Source organism: Petromyzon marinus, chromosome 37 (assembly GCF_048934315.1).
Source record: "Petromyzon marinus isolate PM22_M1 ecotype Great Lakes invasive population chromosome 37, UKy_Petmar_22M1.pri1.0, whole genome shotgun sequence".
NCBI classification, from domain to species: Eukaryota; Metazoa; Chordata; class Hyperoartia; order Petromyzontiformes; family Petromyzontidae; genus Petromyzon; species Petromyzon marinus.
Window position 1 is genome coordinate 16,643,108 of NC_133703.1, and position 13,008 is coordinate 16,656,115.

At 41.6% G+C, this 13,008-nt stretch overlaps 1 protein-coding gene and 2 non-coding genes across 3 annotated transcripts; 1 reads left to right on the forward strand and 2 right to left on the reverse strand.

Moving 5' to 3' along the window:
• Nucleotides 1–389: 389 nt before the first annotated feature.
• Nucleotides 390–9,435, forward strand: LOC142930177 (uncharacterized). Its single transcript, XM_076072344.1, has 5 exons — nucleotides 390–1,699; nucleotides 3,208–3,332; nucleotides 5,919–6,007; nucleotides 8,233–8,309; nucleotides 8,447–9,435. The coding sequence occupies exons 1-5, from the start codon at nucleotides 753–755 to the stop codon at nucleotides 8,538–8,540; spliced, it is 1,332 nt and encodes a 443-aa protein (XP_075928459.1). The 5' UTR covers nucleotides 390–752; the 3' UTR covers nucleotides 8,541–9,435.
• Nucleotides 9,436–12,439: 3,004 nt separating this feature from the next.
• TRNAV-UAC (transfer RNA valine (anticodon UAC)) lies at nucleotides 12,440–12,512 on the reverse strand. The gene has a single exon. It is a non-coding gene; the product is annotated as a tRNA-Val (tRNA).
• Nucleotides 12,513–12,679: 167 nt separating this feature from the next.
• On the reverse strand, nucleotides 12,680–12,752 carry TRNAV-AAC (transfer RNA valine (anticodon AAC)). The gene has a single exon. It is a non-coding gene; the product is annotated as a tRNA-Val (tRNA).
• Between the last annotated feature and the right edge of the window lie 256 nt (nucleotides 12,753–13,008).

Genomic DNA, 13,008 nt, shown 5'->3' on the forward strand with positions numbered 1-13,008 from the left:
TAACTGCACCTGTGATAGTAAAACGGTCTCGTAAAGATTGCTTTTCTGGTGGGAGGACGCGAATTATCCAAAATTTAGGACAAGTTTTACTTTTTGGAGCGCCTTAATATCAGAATGTGGCAGCAGTGTCAGCACCAGGGGGTCGGCAACCTGCCGGTCTCGTATTCACATGCGTTGAGGCTTTTAAAAATTAGGGGTTTTTTTGACCGAATTCGAAAAAAAATTGGTCTTGTTATTTCCGACCCCTGGCTTGGGCCATGGACTTTTTATTGTGGGACCATCTCCACAGCCGGATGAGGCCGTGCCAGGCGTGAACACCAGAGGGCGTCCCGAGCATGATATATTTCCCAGAAGTGACGACTGCTTTGGTTTCATCAGCCGCCCTTTCTCGAATTGTGGGGTGGGGGGGGTCGTAGTTGAAGGGACGAGGAAGAGGGGAGTGGATATACAGTAGTACTAAGCCGTGGACGGCTCCTGTAAAACACAAACAAATATCGACAGAGTCTACTGAGAAGAGTTCACCCGTTGTGGCCGTGCATGAAGGGAGCGAAAGCATGATATGTTTTCGTGTTATTTAGCAAAGCGTGTCGCCGCCCGGGTCTCGTGTGTCTCTATTGTGGCTTAGGGAATGCGGACGTTGTTGGTGCAGCCGTTTCTTTGTTGATCTTTGGGGGGGGAGGGGTTTTTTTAGTGATGAAATTTTGATTGCGTGTGCTCAGCTATCAGCTATCAGCGAGTAGACCAGACCACCCATGGCTGCCGACATCCCTCCTTTGTTTCAGGAGCTCGTCCTGGATGATGCGACGTCCTTCACAGGGAGAGGCACAGTCCGGGGCCCTTGTGGCACGAGGGGCAGGCGCCCTCAGGGCACACAGGGACCTCCTCTCTTCCCGTGGGGAACCCGAGTGTCAAGTAACCACCCGGGAAGTAGAGGATTAGGTTACCAGCATGGTACCGGAGGATTAAGTCACCCTCAGGGCACGAGGTCAGTCAACCACCAGGGAACTGTAGGGTCAACTAACCACCAGGGAAGTAGGGGATCGGGTCACCCGCAGGGCACGAGGTCAGTCAACCACCAGGGAACTGTAGGGTCAACTAACCACCAGGGAAGTAGGGGATCGGGTCACCCGCAGGGCACGAGGTCAGTCAACCACCAGGGAACTGTAGGGTCAACTAACCACCAGGGAAGTAGAGGGTCAGGTCACCCGCAGGGGACGAGAGGGGCATGTTACCCTCACAAGACCATAGGGTCAGGTAACTCCCATGGCACCAGAGGAACATGTCACTCCCGAGAAATCCACGGATCTTATTCGAAGGACTTGCATGAGTGTACCTACCCCCGGGGCACCCAGGGACCGATTGGCAATCGGGGCAAAACGCGGCAGTCGCACTCTCGGGGCTCGCAAGTCAAGATTTGCGTCAGTGTGGCTCCCCAGGGCAGCTACACACACGGCAGCCCACACGGCAACGACGTCCGGCCACAGCAACCCCGGGGCCAGCGGGGAGACGGAGGCCACCGGCAGGGCAGCAGAGGCCAGGGCAGCGGAGAGCTGCCGAGAGAACCCCAAAGGCATGGGGGTTCCATGATCCAGCAGAACCATCAGACCCAGCACGGCGGTAAAAGTGGCGAAAGGGTTTACAAGAAGCTGTTGTTTCTGCTCCGAGGACCTCCGGGTTCTGGCAAGTCAACACTCGCAAGGTACTGGGATGGCCAGCGTACGTCTGCATAGTTATGTGTAAGATGTGCAGTACTTTTTTTTTAATCCCACTGCAGGATGGGGGGGTGGGTTGACGTCATGCAGGTCATCATCACGATCCATGGGCATTAGCCCCGTTGGTGGCCACTGCTCATTTCGTCATTTGTTTCCACTTTACTCTGCCTTGCGCCAATATGCTGAAATAGTGCCACATCTTTCTGGCACCAATCTCTTTATGTTGTCAAGCCATTGTTAGGTTTTCCTCTCTTTCCGGTGTGGTCAATTAAGCCTCACGATCATGCAGTGGCAGATGCGGATACCTGATGCACAAATGTAAAATAAATAAAAACACACTTGAGTGTGTGACTGTGGCCATCCAGAACCGACCATACGTAGTATAACAATGCAATGCCCGATCCACAAATATGAAGGGAGACATCACAGCGATACATTTCGCTGCTCCAGATACGGTTGTGTGGCCTGACCGCCCGAATGTTGCTCTGCATCTACATCAGCCATACGAAGAAAAGACCAACACGTTAGCGAGATGTTAAATATATTGCCTGCTATACAATAGGTCTTTGCTTCGACACCCGCATATTTAGAGTTTGCATGTTCTCCCCGTCACGTAGATGTTTCTCCGGGTCCTCCAGTTTTCCCCTCCACGATTAGAAACATGCATTGAGTATTTGGCCGCTCTAAATGTCCACATAAGCCACTTCGTTGAGCTACCATTTGTGGCCAGGTCGCTTCTGAAAAAGATCTGTAATAGCTCAGTGAGCCTTACCTGGTCAAATAAATAGTTCGTCTTGTTTCTAATCATATCCCAGGTATTTACTCGGCCTGGACAGCACTTCATCTCCCCAAGCGGCTCGTCACGCGATTGCCCACGTAGTCTTGGGAAAGGCAGGGCCTAATGTACTGCCCATCTGCCCTTGGCCAATCGTGACCGTGTGACCCTACTATAACGCAATTCTAAACACGCTTGCCACAAGTTGGTGCCAATGTACGCCCAACTTAAACCAAAGCCACACCTGTTACACACATCGATAAAAACCGTCTGAAAATATGAACGCATTGAAATGTGTTTCCTGCAAATCTCTAATCCAATAAACAAACAAAAATCCAAAACTCTTCCCGAAAATATATCAATATTGCCTAGAGTAGTATCACCACAAATGTATATTCTTTTTTTGCACACACTAGTTTTTGAAAGAATATCTGCCGAAGTAATGATAGTATTTCTACTGGAAAATCTATCGGTATACTGGACTTCTGTGCCTTCTCACCTTCACTAATTGACACTGAGCAGTGTAGTGAAGTATAGCCAAATAACCCCCAACACTTGCACAGCGTGGCAACGCCTTCATTCAGCAGTGGATTTGAAAAATGAGCCGGATAAACATTTAGTGGATTGCTGAAGGTAAACTGTGGTATTTAAATTAAATTAATGTTTTTTTGGGGGTACCGTGTTCGTGAGATGTGAATTTTTGACATGTAATCTGTGTAGGGAGCTGCTGTCAGAAGGCCCAAATGGAGTGGTCTTAAGCACTGACCAATTCTTCTGTCGTAACGGACGCTACGAATATAATGCGAGTCAACTGGAGGCAGCGCACACCTGGAACCATCAACAAGGTGGAAATGTAATTATACTGTGTAAATATGTAACTAGTCATCATCGATATATGTGTAGTGTTCGACTTTACGCGGACAACTTCTGTCTTTTTTCGAACACCGCTTTATTTACAACATTCAACATGTCCTCCACACTCCACAGTATCCTGGTCACCACGGCTCGCTCGCCGTGCTCCGCTCGTCTCGCTCACCACCTTTGTCTCCCCACTATCACTTCACTTGCTTCGCACTCAGCAACTCCCCGTTCAGCAACTCCGCACACAGCGTCTTCAGCTCCGCTATCGCTACGCTCACTCCACTGCTAACTACTTCGTCTTGCTTCAGCTTCGCTATCGCTACGCTCACTCCACTAACTACTTCGTCTTCAGCTTCGCTATCGCTACGCTCACTCCACTGCTAACTACTTCGTCTTGTTTCACACTCTGTTCCAACTCCGTTTCCAACTCTGTCTCCAAACTCTGTTTCCAAACTCTGTTTCCAACTCCTCGTCCAGCTCCCAACTCCAACTCCCCGCTCTCTGTGTGTCTCCCCCAATTTATCCCCATTCTCATTATCGCTAATTAATTGGCCCACGTGCCTCCGCACGCTTCGCGTCCTCAAACGCCTGCCTTTCTCCAGACACCTCGACGCCTCCTCGCCCTTGACAACAGCCACAGCCAATCACCGCCGTTGCTGGTCCTCTGGCTTAATTGGCCCAACCGTTACCTCATCATCCCAGCCCTTGCACCTGGCTGTCCTAACACGACCCACGCTGTTTTCGCCTTCTCCACAGGCTGACCCCAGATAACCCACACTGTCCGTGTGATCATGCAATCGCGCAGTTTCCACAACACACTTTCGTACTCCACTACATATGTAATGCACTCGTGTCCATCAGTCATCTCCCGAATGGTAAAGAGAAAAACACGTGAAACCCAAAATATACTCTTTGGTTCTATTGGGTAAAGTCACGTCGGTGAAAGAGTATGGATCCTAGCAGTCACGAAAGCTTTAAATCTAGGACCCAAAATATACTTCTCTTGCCGGGGACATTCAGGGATAAAGATTTCTGCCTTAATATACATTTTGCCCCTCCCCCCACCCCCCACTAAATGTTTGAAAAAGTAACATCCAATACAAACCAATGGGAAGCAAACATTTTACAGAACAGTGACTTGCGTTTAACTGGTAGAATCTTCCCGAAGATGGGTTCCCCATTGATTTATATTTAAAGCCCATTTTTAGGCATGACGTGATGCAAATTACAAAATAATCATATAACAGCATGGTACAAAGATATCCATGCTGGTAAGCGTAAATGTATAAAATAATAATGTACAACTCCTTGTCAAACGACTGCTGATTGAAGATCTTCCCACGCTGTGCTGGTAATAATTAGGGGGTTGCTTGTCCATATTTCACCACACTGATTCAATGTTTATTATCATTGCACTGATTAAAGTGACGTTTAACATGCATGTTAATAATATAGATCATTACAGCAGCAGAAACAGTGCGTGTGTAAACATATAACCTTTTGAGCGTCCAAGGACGGGTGTATTGCAGTAAATCTGAAACTTGCAAGCGAAAAGCAGACTGCGACGTGATATTCATTGCATCAATGCGTGTGCAATTCGTAAGGGCGCGGTGACACAGACCTATTTCATTTTAAGGTTTATAATCCCTTGTTCATCATGACGTCCTTTTTACTTTGATGTCTCAACAGCGTCACGGAGATCACGTGATGACGTGAGGGTTCTGCCTTTGTAGTGAGGGTTGTGAGTTGACGCCGAGCAGGGGGGAGGAGGCGCCTCGCCCCCCATGTGGAGTGACGTCAGCCGCTAATTGGAGGACATCACCTTATAATGATTATTAATGAGGGGGGCTGTTTGATGTGGAGTGACGTCACGAGCGTTGAACACAGACATTCTTGGCTCATAGTTAATAATAATGTGGGGGGGAGTGTCCATTTGGAGGATGTCACCTGCTCATGATTATTAATGAGGGTGGCTATTCGATGTGGAGTGACGTCACTTGCGCATGATTATTAGGGGGGGGGGGAGTACTCCATATTCAGTGACGTCACCCGTTCATGATTATTAATGAGGAGGGGTGGGGGGTGTCCATTTGGAGGACGTCACCTGCTCATGAATATTTATGAGGGAGGCTGGTCGATCTGGAGTGACGTCACGATCGTTAAGGACAGACATTCCTGTGTGATTATAGTAGGTATTTGGCCAAAGTTAAACTTGGGATTCGTCAGTTGATATTTGAGTTCAGTATAGTCTTTGTGCTTCCCACCCACACTGTTGAGTGTTTTTATGTCCCGTTTTGAATCACATGTAATATATTTAATTTTCTAAAATGTGTAGTGTACTGTCATTTAAAGTTTCTTTGATCATGGCATTAATATATCAATAACATTTTGAAGTGCTCTGTCGGTTAAATCATCATCATCTATTCAAACATCACAAGCTCAAAGTCTAAAAACGAAATGGCTGTACACTTTATATATAAAAATGTATATATACAACCGAATGGTTTATTCGATATGACACTGTATCCCTAACAAGTCTCACCGTTCAGCGATGTGTTGTAACTTTACAGCAGAAAAAGCGATGAAGTTAGGAAAGTCGCCAGTGATCATCGACAACACGAATCTGAATTTTTGGGAGATGAAACCCTATGTTCTTGCGGTAAGTTTATCTGCATCTGTAAAAGATACATTTACAGGGTTTTTTACATGCTTGTTTCATACTCTTTGGTTCTATTCGGTAAAGTCACGTAGGTAAAAAATAAAACAACAAAAATCACGACGTTTCGGCCACAACACAAGTAGCCTTCTTCAGGTGAAGGAACAGAACTGTCGGGACGACAGAGCTCTGTTCAAACTTACCAGGGTTTCCTTCTGTCGTCCCGACAGTTCTGTTCCTTCACCTGAAGAAGGCTACTTGTGTTGTGGCCGAAACGTCGTTATTTTTGTTGTTTTATTTTTCACCTACGTGACTTTACCGAATAGAACCAAAGAGTATGGATCCTTGCAGTCACGAAAGCTCCAAATCTAGAAATGCTTGTTTCATCCAGGAAATCAAAATACTTGTTCAGGATGGTCCTAAGTTTTTGCAGTCGGGGGAGGTGATGGTTGCTATGTTTCCAAATGAAGTCATTTTTCAAATTTGGGTGACATCTGATAAATATTAAAATAAGTCTAGCCTCATGGTAGTTCACCCCACCTCCGATTAGTGCCCCACCTCTGATGAGCACGATGGACTACGTGCGGTGCAAAATAAGTTCAATGTACCCTTTATATTGTGCTTAGACCCAACTGCATCGCAATTAATGTTTAATCTTGGTTTATGCACAATTAAATATACATCACATACCTGTAACATGTGAGGATTGTCCTGAAAAAAATACTTGATTATCCACAAAATCTGATTGTCCATAAAATACGTTTGAGCGAAGGCAGAGTAGGTGAACAGAAAAGTTTAATAACCAAGTTCAACTGCAGAAAGATTACAATTACATCTAATCTATCAAAGTAATATAATAAGTTGCCATGAAACTCGCACAGGTTAGCTTTTAAACTATGTGGCTTATCAAGTTTTTCAAGACAACCCTCATTTGTTCAAACTTACCAGGGTGTCCTTGTTTTTGAGCTTTGGAGTAATCTCTAAGGCTATGTTTTCTAGGATTGTATAATTGTTGCAGTGATTATAGCACATAAGGCACAATTAGGAAGCTGCTCATTAATCCAGGGTTTGGATTCATTCATCCCTTTGGTGGTTAATTACATTCCTAACACTTGCAGTGACTGCCCAATTCTATGGGAATATGGAAGATCTTACCAATGGCTTAGCACTGCCGGTGAAGAGGATTGCCACATCATTGACTTTTTGGGAGTATATTACACAGGACTGGGACTGTAAATGTGTAATGTTCCAGACGTTTATTACTATCCCAAAAAAATCTAATGATTATTTACACGTAGCGTCGTTCAAGAAAATTGCATACCACATTTGCTGAGGAACTATACAAGCTGGAAGGCTGCAAGGCGGTGAGCCAGTACCAACAATTGCTCCAAAGTTCCCTATTGTGTTTTCAGTCAATTGTGTGTTTATACATGTGGGAGAAATCCCACGCATGTGAGGGGGCAATTTTTTAAATCTCATAATCCTCTTTTCTATACTGCCTGCAGGAAGGGAAGTCTCGCAACTTTATCATTTGTCCAATCCACTGAACACCTCTACAAGTGCTGGACTGCATTACCACCACTGCCAGGCGTTAATTATTTTGTCATTTAAAGATTTTTTTCTTCCACGTTTCCTGTCATATCTTTCCTCATTACAGCTCAACGCAACAATTTAACAGTACTTTCAACATCATTATTTTTGTCTCATGAGCATTCATTTCCATTCTCTAAGTTGAAATAAGAGTAGTAATATATTGGTTATTTTGTGCAATGTAATCTTAGAAATAGATTGAACGTAAATAATCTAATAACTCTGAATTTTGCCATAGATTCACTATATGTTCTTTGGTTCTTTCGGTAAAGTCACGTAGAATGAGAATAAAATAATAAAATAAAATAACACAATAAAATTCTCACGACGTTTCGGCCACAACACAAGTGGCCTTCTTCAGGTGAAAGGAACAAACCTGTCGGGACGACAGAGCTCTGTCCTTTCACCTGAAGAAGGCCACTTGTGTTGTGGCCGAAACGTCGTGAGAATTTTATTGTGTTATTTTATTTTATTATTTTATTCTCATTCTACGTGACTTTACCGAAAGAACCAAAGAAGATGAATCCTTGCAGTCACGAAAGCTTTAGATCGAGATTCACTATACTTTAGTTGCGATGTTATGAAACTGAAATAAGTGATATTGAACGCAAATATAAATTAATGCTTTCTAATTGCAGGCTCTTGAACATACGTACAAAGTTATTTTCAAGGAACCAAAAACACAGTGGCTCTTGAACGCCAATCAACTTGCAAGGTAAGAAAGCTCAAAGTGTATGGAGGGGAGTAGAATGAGAAGAGGGGAAATGCAGGACTTTAAAATGGAGAGTGCTTGAATTTTATCTTGGAAATTATTCGTGAAAAAGTACAATGGTGTTCTTGCTTTCTTCACAGACGAAACACGCATGGTGTCACTGTGGAGAAAATTAAGCGCATGCTCTTACGGTTTGAACGCCCAGCTTCCATAGATAAAGTACTCAATTCATAATAGTCCATACATACATTTCCAAATGTGATTAACATATAAATAACTGCTATGCTGTCAACATACAAAAACATATTTTGGAGGTGAATAAAAAAACCTCGTGCTTGGGTTTTATGTAAAAGGAGGGAACCCACCATTTATTTTAGCAACAAGTTGAAAACAGTGATTGTACCGAGATGAAATCAACAATGTCTAAAAATGTTCTGAAAACTATAAATATTAGTTTAAACAGGCAGCCCTTTGTGCAGTTTTATACATTTGTCAAGCACTAACATTTTAATGAAAGCGCATTTATAATCAGTTACACAGTATGACTTGTCCTACAAATTAACAATTATTGTGACCTTCAGGTAGCTATGTTTATCAAAGACGTATTTCTCAACAGTAAAAATATATATAACTGATACTTTCCCATTTTGTAATGGACCGTTTTGTCTTGGAATAACTATCGACATTCGAGTTTATGTCCAAAATCAACAAAAGCTATTTGTGGCCTTATAGTGTTTGAAAATATATTTTACCCACAAAATCATATACAAGTTAATGCTATTGTGCTTTTTAAAGTTTATAACACGAGCTAAGAATGTCATACATTGCAGCTTTAAAAATGCCTGCAAATTTTATTAAATGTGCATTTGTGTTTTTTTTATCAGGTTTATTCAATCTATCAGATAATAGTACTTACATTTTCTGAATTATGTTAAAGCTGTCAACTGTTGGCAATCAAATATGCATATTTGGTTCTGTAGACTTTTTTACATGTTATATTGGTTTAATGTCAATCTTTCTACATGTTTAGGTATTTTTAAAAATCAAAACATGTAATTTTAATCACAACATTGAATACATTTTCCAGTTATATTTTGTAAATCGTTTAACTTATAAAAGAGAAACTATACGTGTCTTTGGTGGGTGTGTTTGCGAACATGTGTGAGCGTATGTCTATGTCGGACATCTCCAGAGTCCGATAGACATATAAGGAAGTAGATGTTGCAATGGAATTATGAGAAGAAGAAAGGAAGATCAGCCTTTAAGACGATGTGAAAATTTCAATAGAATTTTACATGAAAGATGGTCAAGGTCTTGAAATATGCAAAGCATCTGATGAAATAGCAATCAACCCTAAATTGAGGATGACATGAGAAAAATAATAATATATTTAAATATAATCTGAAAAGGTATTAGACAATGTAAAAATGGTTAAAATAAAATATTTATCCCCTTTTATTGCAATTTGTATCATATCAAACATAAGTGTGAAGCAAAACTATTACAGGTCCCTGCCCAGTTGTAGACTATTCATCTTTCAAGCATTAGAAATATTCGATAACCACTACACTGTGAAAAGCAATCAATATACGGGCAATTCTGTTCCTGAGACCAGTTCGTAAGGTGAAACAATGTCTTGTATTTAAATGCACAAACGGTCAGTGTACTAAAATGTGTTACAGTTCAACACAAGGGAAGCATAATGAATATTGCACAATTAAACCTAATACATACTGTATAGCAAACAAAACATAAAATAAAGTAGCAAAATAAAACGACTACACTGCAGAACGTGCTTGACAAACCTGTGAAGTTGCAACATACTTCACTGGCATGGGCCTAAGCCAACAATGATGAATCATGAAATCATCACGTTTATGAAGGCACATTTTACATCCACTTCATATAAAACACGAACATTTATTTGGTTATACGTAAAATGTTTCCGCCCGGTTTCAAACCGGGGACCTTTCGCGTGTTAGGCAAACGTGATAACCACTACACTACGGAATCTGTTTGTCAAATTTGTGAAGTTGCAACATACTTTACTGCATAGGCCTATGCCAACAATGAGGAATCATGAAATCATCATCTTCATGAGGGCACATTTTACGTGCACTTTAAATAAAACAGGATTTTTTTTTGGTTATACTTAAAATGTTTCCACCCGGTTTCAAACCAGGAATCTTTTGCGTGTTTTTGCGTGTTAGGCGAACATGATAACCACTACACTACAGAAACTTCTTGCAACACCTGTGAAGTTGCAACATACTTCACTGGCATAGGCCTATGCCAACAATGAAGAATCATGAATTCATCATCTTCATGAAAGCACATTTTACGTCCAATTTAAATAAAATGCGATTTTTTTGGTTATACGTAAAATGTTTTCACCCGGTTTCAAACCAGGAACCTTTCACGTGTTAGGCGAACGTGATAACCACTACACTACGGAAACTGCGTGTCCAATTTGTAAAGTTGCAACATACTTCACTGGCATAGGCCTATACCAACAATAAAGAATCATGAAATCATCATCTTCATGAGGGAACATTTTACGTGCACTTTAAATAAAACAGGATTTTTTTTGGTTACAGTAAAATGTTTCCACCCGGTTTCAAACCAGGGACCTTTCGCGTGTTAGGCGAACATGATAACCATTATACTACGGAAACTGCTTGAAGAACATGTAACGTAGCAACATATGTCACAGAAAAAAGTCGAAACGAACAATGACACATAATTAAATCATCAAGTTCATGAAGGCATATGTTACCTCCACTTTAAATAAAATACAAATTGTTTTGGTTTTAGATCAAATGTTTCCACCCAGTTTCAAACCAAGGACCTGTCGCGTGTTAGGCGAACATGAAAACCACTACACCACAGAAACTGCTTGAAAAAACATGAGTAGTTGCAACATACTTCACTGGCATAGGCCTATGCCAACAATGAAGAATCATGAAATCATCATCTTCACCAGCACACATTTTACGTGCACTTTAAATAAATCAGGATTTTTTTGGTTATATTTAAAATGTTTCCACCCGGTTTCAAACCAGGAACCTTTCACATGTTAGGCTAACGTGATAACCACTACAATACGGAAACTGCATGAAGAACATGTAACGTAGCAACATATTTCACTGGAATAGGCCTATGCCAACAATGAAGAATCATGAAATCATCATCTTCATGAGGGCATATTTTACGTCCACTTTAAATAAAATAAAATTGTTTTGGTTTTACGTAAAATGTTTCCGCCCGGTTTCGAACCAGGGACCTTTCAGCGTGTGAGACGAACGTGATAACCACTACACTACGGAAACTGTTTGTCAAACTCGTGAAGTTGCAACACACTTCACTGGTATAGGCCGATGCCAACAATGAAGAATCATGAATTCATTATCTTCATGAAAGCACATTTTACGTCCAATTTAAATAAAATACGATTTTTTTTGGTTATACGTAAAATGTTTCCACCCGGTTTCAAACCAGGAACCTTTCAACGTGTTAGGCGAACGTGATAACCACTACACTACGGAAACTGCTTGTCCAATTTGTGAAGTTGCAACATACTTCACTGGCATAGGCCTATACCAACAATGAAGAATCATGAAATCATCATCTTCATGAGGGCACATTTTACGTGCACTTTAAATAAAACAGGATTTTTTTCGGTTATAGTAAAATGTATCCACCCGGTTTCAAACCAGGGACTTTTCGCGTGTTAGGCGAACGTGATAACCACTACACTACGGAAACTGCTTGAAGAACATGTAACGTAGCAACATATTTCACTGAAATAAGTTGAAACGAACAATGTCAAATCATTAAATCTTCACGTTCATGAAGGCACATTTTGCGTCCACTTTAAATAAAATCCGAATTGTTTTGGTTTTAGATAAAATGTTTCGACCCGGTTTCAAACCAGGGACCTTTCGCGTGTGAGGCAAACGTGATAACCACTACAATATGGAAACAGCTTTTCCAAACTGCTAAGTTACAACACACTTCACTGGTATAGACCTATGCCAACAATTAAGAATCATTAAATCATCATCTTCATGAGGGCACACTTTACGTGCACTTTAAATAAAATACAAATTGTTTTGGTTTGGTTTTACATAGAATGTTTCCGCCCGATTTCGAATCGGGGACCTTTCGCGTGTAAGGCGAACGTGATAACCACTACACTACGGAAACTGCTTGTCAAACTTGTGAAGTTGCAACACACTTCACTGGCATAGGCCTATGCCAACAATGAAGAATCAATGAAGAATCAATGCAAAATCATGAATTCATTATCTTCATGAAAGCACATTTTACGTGCACTTTAAATAAAACAGGAATTGTTTTGGTTTTACATAAAATGTTTCCGCCCGGTTTCGAACCGGGGACCTTTCGCGTGTTAGGCGAACGTGATAACCACTACACTACAGAAACTGCTTGGCAAACTTGTGAACTTGCAACACACTTCACTGGTATAGACCTACGCCAACAATGAAGAATCATGAATTCATCATCTTCATGAGGGCACATTTTACGTGCACTTTAAATAAAATACGATTTTTTTGGTTATACGTAAAGTGTCCACCCGGTTTCAAACCAGGAACATTTCACGTGTTATGCGAACATGATAACCACTACACTACGGAATCTGCTAGGCAATCTTGGGAAGTTGCAACACACTTCACTGGTA

Coding starts and splice junctions, on each gene's coding strand:
- LOC142930177 (XM_076072344.1), top strand. CDS start 753: ATGGCTGCCGACATCCCTCCTTTGTTTCAGGAGCTCGTCCTGGATGAT. Junction 1,700..3,207: donor GGCAAGTCAACACTCGCAAG/GTACTGGGATGG, acceptor TAATCTGTGTAG/GGAGCTGCTGTCAGAAGGCC. Junction 3,333..5,918: donor CACCTGGAACCATCAACAAG/GTGGAAATGTAA, acceptor GTAACTTTACAG/CAGAAAAAGCGATGAAGTTA.